At 41.4% G+C, this 19,377-nt stretch overlaps 1 protein-coding gene, 1 long non-coding RNA gene and 1 pseudogene across 2 annotated transcripts; 1 reads left to right on the top strand and 2 right to left on the bottom strand.

The window, feature by feature from the left end:
- Positions 1 to 1,477: 1,477 nt before the first annotated feature.
- LOC109178875 lies at positions 1,478 to 2,655 on the bottom strand. The gene is made up of 3 exons (XR_002053781.1): positions 2,347 to 2,655; positions 2,161 to 2,236; positions 1,478 to 1,686 (listed from the first exon to the last, which is right to left on the bottom strand). It is a non-coding gene; the product is annotated as an uncharacterized LOC109178875 (long non-coding RNA).
- A 151-nt stretch (positions 2,656 to 2,806) lies between these two features.
- Positions 2,807 to 5,876, bottom strand: LOC109178829 (annotated as a pseudogene).
- An 11,589-nt stretch (positions 5,877 to 17,465) lies between these two features.
- On the top strand, positions 17,466 to 18,932 carry LOC109178830. The gene has a single exon (XM_019328383.1). It carries the CDS (start codon positions 17,466 to 17,468, stop codon positions 18,930 to 18,932), a length of 1,467 nt encoding a protein of 488 aa, XP_019183928.1.
- Positions 18,933 to 19,377: the final 445 nt, after the last annotated feature.

The following is a 19,377-nucleotide window of genomic DNA, read 5'->3' on the forward strand; positions in this document are numbered from 1 at the left end:
TTACATCTGGGTCTAATAAAATTAGACCAAAAACAGACTTATAGTGACACAGACAATTTTAGTCATTTTTAAAAAAATCAGACAATTTGTGGACACTTTATTGTGACGAGGACAATTTTGGTCCTCCGTCCCTCTTGCCTTTAGATACTCCGTTTGAGAAGGGGTATTTACGTCTTTTCATCATACTCCTTCTTCATCATCTGCTTTGCTTTTTTACTTACGCCAGTCACCCACCGGCCGGAAAACCAAAGTCCAAGGTCATCAGAGATGCTGTTGTTCGTCGTTGTTCAGTCTTTGCCGGATCCACTTGATGTTACTGCGGTAAGGCTTGAATTTTGGTATTAGTACCGGTGCCCGGATACCCTCCATCTCGGCTCTACACTACCCGGAGGAGTGTTAGCATTTCAGCAGATTGAGTTTGTAATTGTAGGCAGTCATCGCCGCCGATCTGTAATGTTTCGGCTTGAACGCCGCCATTCTGATCCCAGACGCCACTGGTCTCGATTCGATCAAGAACGAGGTAATTTCCCTGCAGCGCTCCCATTACTGTATATAATATTTATGTGTGTCTATATTAGATATATACGAAGATCATTTTCTTCTTCTCTGTATGTGCATCTGTACGATTGCGGTGGAATTTTTGTAAGTTCTGATAGATTGGGAAACACTTCAGATGATTGATTCATTGTTCTGATGGAATATTGCGATCTGTTGTTGCATTAGTTGCGAACATATGGCTTCCAAGTGTTTGCCGATGAATATTCTGGATTGGGAATGCAGGATGTTGAAGTTCTTTTGTATTTTTCTGATTAACTAGGTTCTACAAGCCCTGATGTGTCTGGGAGCTGTGAATAGATCCTTGTCCTTAGTCTGTTGAGATCTCCTTAATCGTGAGATCTTTCAAATAATATAATTCATTTTAAATAATATGAAATTTATAGTTAACATTTAACAAAATATACAAATATATTTAAACAAAAAACAAAACACAAAAGGAATTAAACAAAAAAGAGGGGTCAAAATGAAGAATTTTTTTTTTTTATAGAGATTTGGCGCACTGTAAACAGTGCTGCGCCAAATATGGCAACCGGTTTAATAAGGGCAATTTTGTCTCTTCATATTTTTTTTGTTATTTTTCCAATTTCAACCGATTTAATTAGTTTTGAACTTTAGGTAACCTTTGATTTTTAGTAACCATATTTTTCAAACGGTTTTTAGTAAAGTACTAAATTTGAAATTGCCACCAAAGACAAGAGACCTCTGGTAGAATTAACCCATAAGAAAATCCTATATATAATGTTATAGCAATAATGGAACCATGCTGTGTGCTCCCCCGAGATAACTTTAACTAGAGAAAGTTACAACTAGCAAAGTGAAATGTACAACTTTCACAGCACACGACATGATGCTGCTAGACATTTTGCACTCTTCCTTGGTAATCAAGTTTATAACGTAACTACGTAAGTATTATGCCTTAATGGGTTAATCCCAAATTAACATAGGAAAGTGTGACCAGAAAGCAGAGTTGGTATTCAACATTTTTTAGTTTAAGGTAAGAGTAAACAAAGAGCAACTGGGAAGATAAAACATGTACAAAACGGAGCAGATTGGAAGCTCCCTAGCTTTAGTTGCAAACGCATATAAACAAACCAGAATCCAGATGATTGTTCTAATCCACAAGGCAACCTGTTATTGGTAGGAAGAAAATCAAACTGATAATCATATCATCCAATCACATTTTGTTTATTTTGATCAACATCGTTATTTAACTATATATGCAACCATAATATAACCACAAGATTGTCAGCAGAATGAACCGACAAACAAGCTTTTCAGTTTCCATGTGCCTTCTTTCGTTTCAAAAAAGTGATGATTGCTAAAAATGATCTATGGGGTCCTTCGAGTGATTGAGTTGAGCTAGTGAAAACAAAATCACAAACGATTTCTTCATGTAAAGTTTATGGAATGTAACAAATCAACGATGATATTTTCACATCTTGTCCTCAAGAGAACAGCACAGTAGAAGTTTCCAACTATGTGGTCCAAAAGAGCGAAACTATCACTTTCATCAGATTAACGTCCTTTTTTGTTTACAAAAAATCATCATGAAAACAAGAGAGGGTCCCCAAATTAAATGAATTGTGTTTAATGACGACATACCTGTAATGGAGAAATCTAGAAGTGGCACGAATTCATGATGAGACACACAACTTGCCTGCCAGCTCCATATATCAATCTACAGAACGAGACAAAAACAGTAAATCCCATGATTCAATGTTCCCTATCCATTCATTCACTATCAACTCAAGAGTTTGGATTGTAATACGCAAAAAAAAGAGGACTTACGTTGCTGACTTGCCGTCCATCAGTTGTCTGAGTTATGAACTTAAGAGATTTGGGCGTTTATCTCACAGACTAGTGGCCACTGATTCTTTTCATTAGGTCATCCATCATCAAGTTTATGCAGTTCGATCTTTAAATAATAATTCAACCATTAAAGGTAATGATAGGATTACCACCAATGAAGTAAAGGCAAAGCACAAAACTTTCTGAACTCCCTTCTTTTGCTGTCTTTTACAGAGGATATATCATCTAACCAATCATTGGAAGAGGATCCAAAAAACAGAAGCATATGTCAAACAATGTAATCTTTACAAATTTGCAGGCACTAGCCTGTTAATTATGCAGAGTACTTGCATTTTACTTCCCTTGGTAAAGATGTTATCAGCAATAGAACTTATTTATGAAAAGGGAACAACAGAAAAAGAAATTATTATAATCCTATATTTCATACAAGCAAGATGCATTTATTAGAAGAAACTGAATAAAATTTAATCAGAAACTTTACATTGTTTCCATTTCCTTATGTACATATTCCACTACCATGTGGAATTGATTTCAGACTATCTTCCTAAGAACCAATCATCCTTACAGAAATTCAAATTCATCCAAGAACCAATGAAGACAAGAAATACAATATTGGGCGTAATTTCTTGAGCTATTATTGGCTTCTCAAGATTATGGTGAAGTATTTGCCCAATCACTTCTCCTTTTGAATAAGTTATCAGTTTACTCTTTCTTAGCCTTTTTCATTTTCATTTGATAGATATAAGATATCCCTCCCTAAGCTATCCCAAAGACCAATCTAATGATTAGCATACAACAATCAGATGTTAACAGGTGAAAGAGATGAATCCATCACAACACCATTGGGAGGTGGCATGCTTTTCACCTCATCAATTAGTCTTGTGAGTTGTTTCGTAAGCTCTTGATGAACATAATTTGAGCGCTCTACTGTTAGTGATGATTCAGAAAAAAGAGTTGCAGTTAGAGCATTGAACTCTTGAAACCAGTCGCCATTGCTGTATCCATTCCTTATATTGTCATAAGGAAGCAAGGAGCTTTCTTGTCGCCATCGATTCAAGAAATATTTTTCTGGAAGCTAAAATAATTTTTCATCAGAAGAACACGAAGAGCATGTCTGCATAGGATTCCAGAAGTTTCAAATTCCTTGCAGGAACAGTGGATCTGTTCATCTTTTGGTGCCAAATAACAAGGCGTTCATCATCTTTTTTGAAGTGGCGAAGGATGTATGAACCATTAGCCATTTCAGATGCAGTGTATTGCATGGCCAAGATTAATTCACTTTGTAATCTGCTGAAGGAAAAATCAGTAAGAACATTCTTTGCATGCTCTTCCATTGGTGAGCAAGTCCTAAGATGCATGTACTGCCAATCATCATGTGACCGAGTTTTATAGTTTGATGAAATTGCAACCTGAAAATTGTAAATAATAAAATTATTAACAATAAATACAGAGGAAGTAAAAGTGCTCAGAAAGGTAATGGTTCCTTATCACAACTAGAAAAGTAAATCATATTATCATAATTCCACATGGATCCAAGAAAAGTTATCCAATAGATTAATTACTTTATAACTGAAATACACTTTACCTGATCAAAGAAGCTGCGCAAACATGTATGCTTGCCAAAAACTTCTTTCAAGAATGCATTTATGTACTTTGCATACGACATGGAGTTCATTTGTGCAACAAAACAACCTCTCGTATAAGCAGATGCCCAACATACCCGGAGTAAAAAGAGTAAAGCAATATGCTTATCTGAGTTTAGCCCAAACCGTGAAGTCATCTCATTCCAATGACATTCAAAATCTTCTACACTCTCCAAATGATATAACACTTCAAATTCAGATTTAAATTCTGCATACCGAGATCCAAGTGGAAGAGAGAACCAGTTGGAAATCTTTGGCAGGATGTTCCAAATAGAGATAATGTGTTTTGTGCTAGGTAATTCACTTTGGATGGCATCTCTGATTCCAGGGTCAATATCAGTTATAATTGTTCGAGGAGGTCTTCCTTTCATGAAACGAAGAAAAGCCTGCATCAGCAAGCATAAAAGTTAGACTATTAAGAAGGCAAATAAAATGTACTATAACATCTAGAATGATACAGAAGGATTTCTGAGGTAAACCTGCAAAGCCCAGATGAATGAGTGTGGCACTTCATCCTGCAGTAATGCGCAGCCAAAGAAGATAACTTTTCCATAATTGTCAATGCCAAGCCACACTCCAAAAAGCATACCATATGTAATTGATCGATATGTTGTATCAAAATAAACTACATCACCAAAAGTGTTGTATGCATGAACTGAGTCTCCATATGACCAAGCAATGTTCTCAACCTTATTACTTTCATCCACAGTAACATCATAGACAAAGTAAGTGTCAGTCTCTTTGGCAGCCTTGCAGGCCTCAAGAAGATCCAATGTGTCACTTTCTCTTTTCTCGGTCAATAAGCATCATTCTCTTGAACTACTTTCTTGTGGTTTTGAACAAAATTTCTAACATCTCTTTCCAGAAAGGGCAGTTGTTCACCATGAATTTCCTTTTCCAACTCAAGCACCTTAACTATTCGATGGATTGGAAAACCAGCTTTTTGAGAGCAAAAGAATGCGTTCTTGATCTGTTTCTTGGATTTTACGATAAGCTGAAGTAGGCGTACTTGTTCATCCTCAAGAGTCATGAATGCACATTACTAAATTGGACAACACACCATTGAGAAATCCATCCATGACTTCCTTTGATAGATACATCTTTGCATCACATCCACACCGAACTGACTTCCTATCCCTATGATGCTCTCCTGTGGATTTCTTCCTCATAGGCGCAAAACCTGATCGATAACAAACAAAATCTCTCTTATAGATACCCAATTGGGGGCTCAATCTGGAACGCTCTTTCCTAACTGAAAATCCATTCCTTCTAGCAAAATTTCTGTAGTACTCAAATGCATCTTCATCACTCTTAAACACCATACCCACGTAAGGCGAAACCATAGGTTCTGTTGACCTAAACTCACTTCTTGCCAACTGGGATGCAATGGTTGCTTCCTCAGTCTCTCCCTCATACGAAAGGAAACATTTCCAATCCCCACACGGGCATTGCTGCCTTCTCATCCATAAATTCTTCGAAGGCACTGACACCATAATTTATCTATACCTACTACACAGATTCACATAAAAGGTCTTTAGAAAGACCCAGAAGCAACCCACAACAAGAACTTTAAGCGAAATATTGCACAATGTAAGCCTAAATTGGAATCACGGTATCAAGGATATAAAGCAAAATTCGAACTTTATGTAGATTCTGAAAGTGGGTATCTAAACTCTAACAAAATTGCTTTTTGGGGTAGGTTTCAAGTCTTTCGATCAAACCAAATGCATACACATAAAACATAATCACTGAAAAACTGTACGAGCACGAGAGTGAAAACAAGATTGATATACGGTTAAAGGGGAATTTTTTATACCAGTGAAGAAGACAAGGGATGGAAATTCAGTATTTCTCTTTGACTGTCCCAGAGCTCGGAGTGCTACTCAGTTTCTGTCGCAGTTTTGTTCGACTGACAATCGGAGGAATTCTGCATAAGGAGAATCCAATTCGAGATTATGGATGGATCAATTATTAACGTTTGGGCCAAAATTTTTTATAAAGCAAATAAATGTTTGGGCTGTGATCCGGGCAATTTATATCCTACACCACGGCGAGCGTTGCCAGTTGTTATATTATAGACCGCGGTGCATAATCGATTATGCACCGCGGCCCATATACGGCGCCGTTTCTTTAAGTAAAGAACGGCCCGCCGTTAGAGTTAACGGAGTTCGTTTGTTTGGTGTATTAAACACCAACTGACACTACAGTATATCCAAACCGACACTGCAGTTATATCAAAATGATACTGTAGTTATAGTGAAATGAAACTGGCAGTGTATATAAACTGAAACTGAATAACATTTAACATATTTGAGTGTATATTGTACAATGAAGCTGTAATTATATCAAAATGATCATGTAGTTGTGTTTTAATAAAACTATAGTGTATATAAAATAAAATTAAATAACATTTTCACATATTTGAGTCTATAAATATCGAATGAAACTATAGTTATATCGAAATGAAACTGTAGTTGTGTTCAACTGAAACTGCAGTGTATACAAAATGACACTGAATAACAGAGTTACTTTTTGCAAAAGGGTGCGAAACGGCGGAAATAAACACTGTTAATTTTCATTTAAAAAAAAAGATGCGCGGTGCATAATCGATTATGCCACCGCGGTGCATAATATAATTTGCCGAGCGTTGCACTGTGCGCCCAGATGCAAAATGACGTCGTTTTAATTTTTTTTTTTTTTTTTTTTTTTTGTTTTGAAATTTCCCGCCCCAGTGAATGGCAGTAATTTTTTCTTTAAAAAAAACCCGTTGTTCAAAAATGTACATAATGTTATACTAGAATACACATAATTGTATACATGAATGTACATAATTATATAACAAAATATACATACTCTTTTTAAAAGATAATACACATAATCTAACATAACACATAATAAACATAAACTTTTAACATAATACACATCAACTCTTAACATAATACACACAAATTTTCTGATTCGGATGTACATAATTGTATAAAAATGTACATAACTGTATGAACAAATACACATAATTGTGTGAACAAATACACATAATTGTGTGAACAAATACACATAATCACAGCAACTTCTACCGCGCCTCCCAAAACGACGTCGTTTTGGGAGGCGCGCGGCGCATAGTGCTACGCGCGCCGTGGTGTAGGGTATAACGATTGGTGATCCGGAGGGCAAATTCGGTCCGGTCCACACAAAAACTATTGGCAATTATGTTGAAGGTGGACTTCCAAAACTGTTCATAATTATGAATATATAGTTCAAAAATTATGAATATATAGTTTTATAATTATGAACATAGAGTTGTGAACATAATTATGAATATATAGTTCTATAATTATATAGAGATTCAATAATTGTGAATATGAAGTTCAAAATTATGAATATATAACTTTATAATTATGAATATATAGTTCAGTAATTATGAACATAGAGTTCTATAATTGTGAATATAAAGTTCAATAATTATGAATATGAAGTTCAAAAATTATGAATATATAGCTTTATAAAATGAACATATAATTCAGTAATTATGAACATAGAACCATGTCCACCTTGCAAGGTGGACACGGTTCCACAACATAACGATTGATAACTATTCAGCAATTATATCATGGACCATGGTCCAAAACGGCGTCGTTTCTTTAAATAAAGAAACGGTAGCCGTTACAACTTAACAGAGTGTGTATTTGTGATGTGTTAATTTCCAAATGAAACTGCAATGTATCTAAACTGACACTGGCACTGACACTGCCACACGTATTATTTTTATATTATCAAATGAAACTGCAGTTGTGTTGAAATGAAACTGCAGTGTATACAAAATGAAATTGAATAACAATTTCACATATTTGAGTGTATATTGTCCAGCGAACTGTAGTTATATCAAAATGATATTGTAGTTGTGTACTTGTGTTGAAATGAAACTGCGGTGTATATAAAATGAAACTGAATAATATTTCACATATTTGAGTGTATATTGTGCAATGAAACTGTAGTTATATCAAAATGATAATGTAGTTGTGTTGTAATGAAATTATAGTATATATAAAATGAAACTGAATAACAGTTTCACATAGTTGAGTGTATAATGTCAAATGAAATTGTAGTTATATCGACATGAAACTGTAGTTGTGTTGATATGAAACTGCAGTGTATACAAAATGAAATTGAATATGCTACACAATCAAAGTTACTTTTTGCAGACGGCGCGGAATAGGTGCCGTTTCTTTTCATTAAAAGAAACAACACTGTTTTGATGCCTGGAACACAATGCATTGTGGACCACGGTCCACAATATAATTTGCCATAACTATTGGATCCGAATCATACAGTCCAATTCAAGAAATACAGGAAAATTTTATTGTGGACCATGATTCACATAGCAATGTGGATCATGAGTCAAAACAACGTCGTTTCATTATATATTTTAAAAAAAATATTACTGAGGTTGCTCGCACTGTTATCGTATTTTAGCAATCTCTGTTCTACGTATTTTCCTATCATTCTCTAGTTTTGTTGTTCATGTTTGATCTCTCTGTTTTTGCTCATTCAATTCCCAGATTTCGATAATTCGATTCACAACTTTCGATCCTTCAATTAAGTTGATTATGGATCACATTAGGGCTGTGCAGTGTATATTTGTGGACCGCCCACCCGTCCGGATTTTGGATTGGGATAAGTTAACCCAATCCGTTTAAATTCCTTATATAATCCTTTCAGATTTTTCATGTTCGGATGGGATCAGTTTGTGTCGAATTTTGATTCCAATTCGAATTATAAAACATTAAAAAAAATAAACTGCTGAAAGTTGAAATAGGGAGGTCCATCTAATTTCTTAGTCCATACAAGATTACAAGTTAGAAACTTACAAACTTAATACTTAATAGTTAGAACTAAGAAGTGAGAACTTACAACTAAATTACCATTTACAAACTTACAAATTACAATACACAAAGCTATTTAGCTAGTTAGGTACATATTGCAATTTGCAAACACAAAAGTTCAAAGTTCAAACTGTCCAAATGTTAGAACTTACAGGCTTACAGCATAGTAGCATTATGCTACTAGCATACATAGTTACAGACTGTTCAAAAATCAAAATAAAAATTCACAAATCACAATTCACAAGTCAGCAATCAACAGATCACACTGTTACAGCACTCAACTACTCAGCAAGTCAGCAATTCATCATTCATTCATTCCTCTTCTTGCTCAATTATAAAACCATTAAGGCCAATAAATTGAATAAAGACAAAGAGAACTACATATCAACTTAAGATTAAAAAAAAAAAGAAAAAAAAACTCAGATTGCTTTTTGTCATATCATGTTAGAGTTGGGGGCGAATTGCTTCTTGAGTTTTGTCTCAGAGCAACATACAAACCCAAACTCCCAAAGTCCTTTTAATTCAGACAAATGGTGGAAGCATCATCATGGCCATAAGCAACACAAAATAAATGAGACTATGAGAGGAAGGAAAGTGATATACCAGAATTCCAGAAAGGCATAAATCCTTAGATCTTTACCACTTACCATAATACCAGATATCTAACAGTGAGGGGCCTAACTGACTAAGGGCAGCAACATTTATAAAAAAGTTACAAAGCCACTTAGTAGTTCTGTATTCTTGCCTCAAAGCCCTCGACCACTCAACAACAAAGAGTCAACACATGTATAATGTATTAGCATTTAGCAATCAAAATAAACAGAAATGAGTGTTATATAAAAGTATTACAGCAATTGTTGGGAGTGTTCCGACAGTACTTAGTGAAGAACCATCAGCTCCAGTGGACAATTCTGCACAAAAGAAAAACAAAAAGAGTTTAGAAACAATAGAAAGTGTAACAGTTAACAATTTAGAAAGTAGAAACCTAGAAAGTTAGAAACTGTATCCTTCTCTAATCTTTCAACATCATCAAAGTTTTCCTCAACAGGGATTGGATGATTGGGTGCCCTCAACCAATCCTGTGCACAGACTAGGGTTTCCACAATTTTAGGAGTTAAGGAACTCTTAAATGCATCTAATACCCTACCACTATTACTGAATGCATTCTCAGAGGCAACAGTTTAAATGGGAACAGCCAGCACATCCCTTGCCATTTGAGAGAGTATAGGAAATCTGTCACTGTTAACCTTCCACTACCTTAGCACATCAAAGTCCACATTTTCTTCATCTTCCACCAATTTTTCAGTTAGATAAATTTGCAATTCAGTCTGCTTATTGCTTCCACCACTTTCCATTATCAGTTTTTTTTAGCTGGCTTTTCATTCTAGCTTGAGGTTTTCCAACTGAAGTTTGAGAATGGATATGTTCAGATGGCACAGATTGCACAGTAGGGGATGCAGACTGCACAGAGGTAACATGGTAGGTGGCTGCATGATCATTAAACAGCCATAGAAGATTGAACCTTTGCAAAGCATGATTTTCCATTTACATCACCATACGACTGGGCAAATTGGGCAGGCATGTACTCAATCTTATCCATAGGATCCAAAATATTGAAATAAAATATCAAGAAGTTCATTTTGTCTGGATCTCCCCAATATTTTTGAATTTTTTTGAAATAAAACATTCTAAATAGAATTATAGAAGGGAAATTACGATAAACTAGGATAAAATATCTAAACCCAAAAACTGAGGGGAATGTCACTGCCACAGTTACCCACTCTCGAGTAACTACATAGGCTAAACAAAAACTACTAAATACTGGAGTCAAAGCTCATCAAAACATCATAGAGGGGAAGCAATCCCCAGTGTCTACGCGTCATCACAAAAATTGTAATCTAGCTACAACCATAGTCAACAAAGTCTAAGCGGAAGGGAAAACTAGTCTAGCCTCTACATGGATACTAGAGCTACACACTACTATAAAAATGCGCACTCTCATCATGCACTGGGTCCACCTGAAAGGGGTTATAAAACACATAGGAAAATAAACCCGTTAGCATATAATGCTAAGTATAATGCCACTCAACCTTGTAACATACTATAGATATAGGTTGAAAAACATTTTGCATTCATACACATTCTCAAGTATGGACATAAGCAAACTATACACTCAATCAACAGATCTCATTTAGATATACTTTATATACTTCTATATGCTCAACAACCTATACTCATATCAACAGATATTAACTCATAAATAATGCTCTTGCATATAACATGCACTGGAAACTATGATACAACTCTTCTATTAAGCTACTATGCACTTCTTGCAATCATGCTGATACTTTTAAGTTAGATAATGAACTGGAATTATACTATCAAGTAAGATTACGCTTTCATGCTTTTACTCAAGGCAATGAATGATGCTTTATTTCTCATATACTCAAGATAAGACATATGTTATGCCATGATGTAATTCTACAAATGAAGACATGATACTATATATATATATATATATATATATATATATATATATATATATATATATATATATATATATATATATATATATATATATATATATATATATATACTTATGCCCTCAATCTTTATATAAAAAGAATATTTTTCTGTGGAGGATCTCTGTTGAGTTACTTGACTCACTTTTCTCTTCTTTCTTACTTTCTTTCTGAACTCGTGGGAGAGGTAGGAACTTCACGAATCGTGAATGGACCTATCCGGGCTCGACAAATCTGGCCGGCCTAATACTCATCTCGCCCACAGAACCGGTACTTGTGGTTCTTAATCTCTATGGAATCAGGTATCGTACCTTTAGTGTGCACCCCCCCCCCCCTAACTAGGATTCCAAGCCTAGCGGGTAGTATCGAACCAAGCAACTCAGAATTGTTCTACCAAGTTACTACTAGAATAAACTATCGGTCCTCTGTGACCGTTTCTTTCTTTTCTCATAACTTCTTTCTTTCTCTTTTCTTCCGAAAGGACATAGTCTTAACGGGAACCTCCAAAACATAGATTTTCCTCACTTTATATGAATAGCATATATATCTCATACAACTTCTCTTTCTCATGCTAGTAATCTAAATGCAAGCTTCTCAAATGCATATTTATATCTCATGCAACTTCTCTTTCTCATATTGGAAATCTAAATATAATGCAAACTTCTCAGTTCATATAGATATAAATTTTCCAAAATAGATATAAGGGTTTTGAAAATAGCTTAAGTCTTTACTTTGAGCCTTCTATTGTACAAAAATCTTTAAATGTGGCAAAATAGACTTTTCAATGCAAAGTTTGAAAAACAGTGACTTATGCAAGAAATCTCAATAATCTCATCAATTCTTCTATTCATGAGCTAGCAATGCAATTAGCACATTTAGTCAAATACTCTTGTAAACAGATGCCAACATATTACTTCATAATCTTGTACTCAAATATTCAGGTAAATACTCAGGGATTAGGGTTCACACTTGGTCTGGATTATTTACTTCTACTCAAAAATCATACAAATACGACTCACACTAGCGTGTCGTTACGAGCCCGAGTGTGCGAGCCTCACGAGCCCACAAATCTCGGTCTAAAACAACACATAGCTTCACGGCTTCTGCACAACTTTGGATGGCCAGGCCCAAGACTGGTTCGGGTCCTTGCCGACGGAGTCCATCCCCACTTTTGCCGCCCTAGCTAAGAAGTTTATGTCACACTTCGCGGGTAGCATACAACGAAGGAAACAGTTTGCCGACTAGTGCTACTTGAAGCAACACAAGTCGGAGACCTTGGCGGAGTACCTGAGCAAGTGGAAGAAGGAAGTCATGGGGATGACCAATTTTGACGAAAGGTCCGCCATCCCATTCTTCACCAACAACCACAGATTCGTTCCTTTCCACAGCGACCTCGTCCAGAATGAGCTAAAGAAGTTCACGGAGTTGATGGACAGCGCCGCGCGGTATGCCAATGCCGAGGCGGTGGAGAAGAGGAAGAAGGAGGGGAGTAAGGCCGGGGCCGGGGCGACAAGGCACCTCAACCCCAGGAGGATCGCCGCCCATCGTGGTGACGCCGTGATCGGGGTCCCCGTCTAACCCCACTGAGACACCTGACCCCGCTAACATAGCCCGTGAGCATCATTCTGGACAACGCGGAGGACATGGGCATCGTGTCGTTCCCCGAGAAGTGCTTGAAGATCTCCCCCAAGGCTGACCCGAAGAAGTACTGTCGTTTCCATCAGCAGTGCGGGCATGGCACGGACGAGTGTATGGTCGGTCCTCAAGAGGAAGATCGAAGAGCTTATCCAGCAGGGTTACCTAGGCCAATACATGAAGAGGTCAGGGCAGGACCACGCCAAAGGCCCCGACAACGCCCAAAAGAAGGAGGATGGTGCAGGGCCATCTGCCTCTGCCGCGCGCAAGAGAGAGCTCGGTCAGCTCACGGAGGACGAGGAAATCGAGCCGGACAGCCCGCCGAAGAAAAAAGTCATCCATGTCATCTTCGGTGGCCCAGAGGGAGGAGACACACCCACCGAGAAAAAGAGGTGGGCGCGAAGCCTATACGTGGGGGAGGTCGTCCGAGCACCCCACAAAAAGAGGACAGCTACCTCATGAGCTCACCCAAGAGGAGGACACATCAATGGGGACACCTCATGAGCTCGCCCATGAGGAGGAGGACTACCTCATGAGCTCGCCCAAGAGGAGGACGTATCAAGGGGCCTACCTCATGAGATGCCCAAGAGGAGGACTGTAACACCCCGAAATTTTTCAACTTTTAAGACTTATATAATAAAGGTAAATTCTCATTAAATCCCAAAAATATAACATAAGAGTACGGGGTGCTGCCACACCTGAGCTAGAGAACTCAGGTGCACAGGCTAACTAACTAAAATCCTCAATAACGTCAATACATAAGCATGGCACGCAGGCCGAAAGGGAAACTATCTATTCTACGCTCCAAATCTCTAGCGCGTTCCAGTGTCTACTCATCTGTGCCTAAAAGCCAAATATATCTGTTCAGCGAGAGATGCTGGTAACCCACTCCAACGCGTTGAAATATATTATAGATAGATATATATAGATATACGAAAATCATTTCGAAAAACAAGGCCATTGGGCCAATAGTTGCCGTGTCCCTGGTGGTGGGGCTAGCGCTCCACGCACCTCGGCACCACATGTGTCGACATCAATGGCTGATGCTGGCCCGCTCCCGTCCGGGGGGGTCGGCCAGGACCGGGGATCAGCTATTGTGTTGGATCATCGGGACATGACGGCGAGTCAGAGGAAAAAACAAAGTAATAAAGAGAAGCAAATAAAAGGTAAGGCCCCGGTGGACAATAGTCAGGGGCCGGGTGTTGGTACAAGTAATAAGGTATGGCGGGCCCTGTCACCTAGCCGGCCTACCCCGGTGCCGGTTAGTAATGGGTTTGCTGTGCTCCAGGATGAGGACTTAGCCTCTGAGGAGGCTATTGTGGGGCCGGGGGGTGGCGAATTGCCATCTACCCCGGCTGACAGCAGGATATCTGTAGGCACGACAGCGCCCGGGGTAGGGATTGGCCAGTCGCCTGGCCAGTTGTCCACTATCCCGGAGGTTACGGGGGGTTTTAGTCCCTCGGGAGGGCGGGCTGATCTGCAGAGCCCGCTTCAGGTATCTTTCTCTTTCACTCCTTTTTTTCATTCTCCTAAGGCTCCCTGGGGGCCGAGAAGGGGGAGGGAAAGGGCTTGGTCAGACTCTGACGTGCCGGTGCCTGGTCATGAGTGTGAGGAGTGGGCCCCGGAGTCGGGGTCAGACTCTGAGGATCGGGTGCTTGATGGTGTAGGCCCGGTAGGACGTCGGCTTATACATACCAGAAAAGGGGGGGGGGGGGGGGGGGGGGCTCCCCTCACTCGGAGCCGGGTGGTCTATTGTCTATATGAAGATGCTCGTGTGGAATGTGCGGGGGGTGTCCTCCCGGGGTTCGGCACGCAGGATCCGTGTCTTGTTAAGAATGCATTCTCCTGTTGTACTTTGTCTGCTCGAGCCTTTCAGCTCGTCTGATTGGCTTGAGTTTTTTAGAATTCGTTTTAATTTTGATAATGGTTTTGCTTCTAATAATAATAAAATTTGGCTATTTTGGAATAATGACTTGGCAGTAACATTTGAGAGTCAGACTGAGCAGTGTGTTACGATATCTTGTGTACACTCTACGGTTCTCACGCCTTTCTGGCTCTCTTTTGTTTATGCCAAGACCAAGGTACGCCTCCGGGACCCCTTGTGGGTTGAGCTGAAAGCTGTTTTTTCTATGGTCCTCGGGGGTGTGCCTTGGGCGGTTGCGGGTGATTTTAACTGTCTGTTAAGTGTGGACGAGAAAAAAGGTGGTCTACCGTATTCACACCGGAAGACTACTGATTTTCAGGAGTGTGTCAGTGCGTGTGACTTGATCGACGCGGCCTATTACGGTTCCTGTTTTACTTGGTGGAATGGGCGCCGTAGAGAGGCGGCTATATGGATGCGTTTGGATCGGCTCCTCTACACCTCGGTGTGGGAGTCGGTTTTTACGTCATCCGTACGGCATTTGTCAAAGTCCACGTCTGACCACAGTCCGCTTCTAATATCCTTTGAGTTGATAAGTATGCAGGTAATTCCGAAGCACTTTGTGTTCCTGAACGTGTGGGTTAAGCACGAGGATTTTCTGAGGGTGGTGCGTGATAGCTGGCAGGTTCCTGTAGAGGGGGCCCCTATGTTTGTAATAGCCACCAAGTTGAATAGGTTGGGGAAAGTTCTGAGCACCTGGAGCAAGACTGTATTTGGGGATATCTTTGTGAAGCTCCGGGAGTATGAGGATAGTGTTCAGGCTCTAGAGGTTGCCTTACAGCAACACCCGGATGATGAGAATGCTTTAATTGAATATAAACAGGGTGTTGCGTTGTTACAGAAATAGACTGCTATAGAAGAAGAATTTTGGCAGCAGAAGGCGCGTATCACCGACGTTCAGGATGGGGATAGAAACTCCCGGTTCTTTCACTCAGTTGTTAAGGAACGTAGGCGAAAGCTATAATACACAGAGTGAAGGGTGGTGACGGTGTGTGGCTAGAGGATAGGCAAGGGATTGCTAATCAGGCCGTCTCTTTCTTTGAGCATATGTTCACCGCGGAGGTTGGGGGTTTTGATTTGACTAGGCTGGACTGTGTCCCACGGTTGGTTACAGAGGAGGATAATGAGGTTTTGACGGCGGTGCCTGAGGTGGAGGAGGTGAAGGCAGTGGTAATGCAGATGAACTCTACGAGTGCGGCAGGGCCGGATGGTTTCTCGAGGGCCTTCTATAAGGCTTGCTGGGATATTATTCAGGATGATGTTGTCAGTATGGTTCGGAGCTACTTTGCGGGACGGGAATTTACCAGGGCTATCACGCACACATCTATCGTCCTGTTGCCGAAGAAGCCGAGTCCGGAGACTTTTGCGGACTACAGACCCATCAGCCTATGCAACTTCAGTAGTAAGCTCGTCACGAAGCTCATGGTGGTTCGGATGGCTACACTCTTGCCTCGGGTGTTGTCACCGCAGCAGAGTGGGTTTGTGGCGGGCCGGTCTATTACAGATAATGTGCTTCTAGCGTCTGAGATGTGCCACGGGTTGAGCTGGCAGAACCGGGACATAGTCCTTAAGTTAGACATGGCTAAGGCTTATGACCGGGTATCATGGTTTTTCCTGACTTCGGTGATGCGCCGCCTGGGTTTCAGTGAGGTCTGGATAGATATGGTGTTCCGGGCCGTGTCTAACGTGTGGTATTCAGTGATTGTGAATGGAGTCAAAGAGGGCTTCTTCACGTCTACGCGAGGTCTCAGGCAAGGGGACCCGCTGTCCCCGACCCTGTTTGTGATTGCAGCTGAGGTCTTGTCGGTGTACATTGCGCGGGTCTATGATGGCACTACGGTGCCCCGGTTTACACAGCCGCCACGGACACCACATATTCACCACCTGGCCTATGCGGACGATGTTATTATTTTTAGTACGGCCAGGTTGGGAGCTATAGAGGTCGTGATTGGGGCGTTAAAGGAGTACGAGGAGATCTCGGGACAGTTGGTGAGCTTTCAGAAAAGTGCGTTTTACATGCACCCTCGTACTCCGGCCCACGAGATTGAGCAGATTTGCCGGGCAACGGGCTGTGTGCATAAACAGTTTCCTTTTACATACTTGGGCTGCCCGGTGTATATAGGCCGTAAAAAGTGTATCTACTTTGCCTCGGTGATTGATAAAGTTAAGGCTAGATGTTTGAGTTGGCAACGCCGGCTGCTCTCGAAGGGCGGGAAGGCAATCTTGATCTCTTCAGTCCTGCAGGCCATACCGTTGCACGTATTTTCGGCATGCGCTCCGCCTAAGCAGGTCATACGGGATTTGGAGAGATGTTATGCGAGTTTTTTCTGGAAACAGTCAGGGGGCGCCCGGTACCACTGGAGTTCGTGGAAAACCCTCTCTCGTCCTAAGAAGGAAGGGGGGGGTGGGGTTCATGGATTTAGACTTGATGGTAAGGGCGGCCAGTGCTAAATTGTGGTGGAATTTCCGGACAGATCATACTTTATGGTCGGACTTTATGAGGGCGAAATATTGCAGTCAGGTTCACCCGGTTGCTAAGTTGGTTCAGAATAGAGATTCGCACACCTGGAAGAGGATGCTGGCGGTACGTGATGAGGTTGAGGGGGTTCTCACTTGGCGGTTGTTCCAAGGCCGGGTTAATTTCTGGTGGGACAACTGGTCGGGTCTGGGCCCACTTGGCAGGCTTTATCCACACCGGGGGGTTTCCTACTCCCGGGAGTTACTTCTAGACTATGTGCGGGATGGCCAGCTTGTTTTGACAGACCACGATGACTTGGCATTTGCTGGGATTGGGGCGGACCTGTCCCGCTTGGGGCAGGGCCCGCGTGATATCCCACTCTGGACCGTGGCGTCCGACGGTATGTTTTCTTATTCCTCTGCTAAGGCCTTTTTTAGGCCTGCTTTGCCCACTGCACCGGACCCGCTCTTAGCTAAGTGTTGGCGCAAGCACCTTCCTTTTAAGGTGTCCTTCCTGGCTTGGAGGGTGTTCCGAGGGCGGCTTCCCACGGATGACATCTTGGCCCGTTCCGGTCATGCGATCGTCTCGAGGTGTCGGTGTTGTCCAGCCCCGGTCCCCGAGTCTATTGATCACATCTTTTATTCTGGGGAAACAGCAAGAGCTGTTTGGAGATATGTTTTGGCGTCCCTCGGCCTCTACTTGCGACACCGGAGTCTTAGGACTTTGATTGCAGGATGGGGTCAGGCGGGGGCGCGTAACCCTCTTTTGTCTTTTGTTGTTTGCAGGTTGCCGTATCTGGTGTTGTGGGAGCTGTGGAAGCACCGTAATGGGTGCATGTACGGCCGAGACACACCCAGCGTTGCACGGGTGACGCATGGGGTGGCAAAGGGGGTGGCGGAATGCTTGTTTAGGCGTTGGCCCAAGCAGCATATCCTGCCCTCTAACTGGAGGACTATTGTGGCATACTTGGAGGCACATGTGCCGAGGCGTGTTATTAGGATGGTCAGGTGGTCTCCCCCGGTTGCCGGGGCGTTAAAGATCAATCTTTTTCGGTCTTCGGCGGCTGGGGGGGCTGCGGCCGTGGTGCGCAACCAGGAGGGTGGCTTTTGCTACGGGGTTGCGTGGTCTGGCCACGGGGAGCACGCCCGGGGAATGTTCCGGGTCCTTTTCTCTTGCCTGGAATGGTGCCTGGCCGGGGGAACTACTTTGATTGATATAGAGTCCACTTGGGCGGAGTTGGCTAGCTACGTTGATATCTCTGCTCGTCCGCCGTGGATTCTAGATGATGTGACCAGACTCCGGTTTCTGTGTTCCTGTGGGGTTGTTACTGCTTCTGTGTGCCCGTCCAGGGCCAATATGCCTGCACAGGCACTAGCTAACTGGGCGGTGGATAAGCCGGGGGAGGCCATCTTTCGGACCCTCAATGATCTGCCACGTAGGGTCCGTGCTTTACTGATACATGATGATGTGCCCTACGTGTTTTTTGATATTGATGATCCCCCGTGATTGTACTTGTACTTTGTTTGATTAGTTGGAAATTTGGAAAAAAGAAAAAACAGAAAAAAGAAAAAAGAAAAGAAAAAAGGAAAAAAGAAAAGGAAAAGAGATGGAAAAAAGAAAAGAAAGGGCTGAGGGATAGAAAAGAATTGAGTGGAAAGAATGAGTGAAAGAAAAGAATAGAGTGAAAAGAATTGGAGTGAGAAAAAGGAGAGTTGGGAGGAAAAGAAAGAGTGGATGGGAGTTAAAAAACAGTGAGTGTGTGAGGTTCTCTGGGGACCGGGAAGCCCTGCTTCGCAGTGCTGAGTCTCAACGTAAGGTGCTGGCGGTACAACAGGGCACCCTAGTCCGGGCTGAACGGTGTGCCGGGCAGGATTATCAAATCCGTTGACCTGGTCAGGCTTGCTGCTGGCCAATAGTAGCTGAGTTCCTTCTGGACTCCGGGGGGACGGGC

The sequence above is a fragment of the Ipomoea nil genome, unplaced genomic scaffold (genome assembly GCF_001879475.1).
Source record: "Ipomoea nil cultivar Tokyo-kokei standard unplaced genomic scaffold, Asagao_1.1 scaffold0873, whole genome shotgun sequence".
Taxonomy (NCBI): Eukaryota; Viridiplantae; Streptophyta; class Magnoliopsida; order Solanales; family Convolvulaceae; genus Ipomoea; species Ipomoea nil.

Bases quoted from the DNA above. Each gene is read 5' to 3' on its own strand.
- LOC109178830 (XM_019328383.1), top strand. From the start codon at position 17,466: ATGAGGGCGAAATATTGCAGTCAGGTTCACCCGGTTGCTAAGTTGGTT.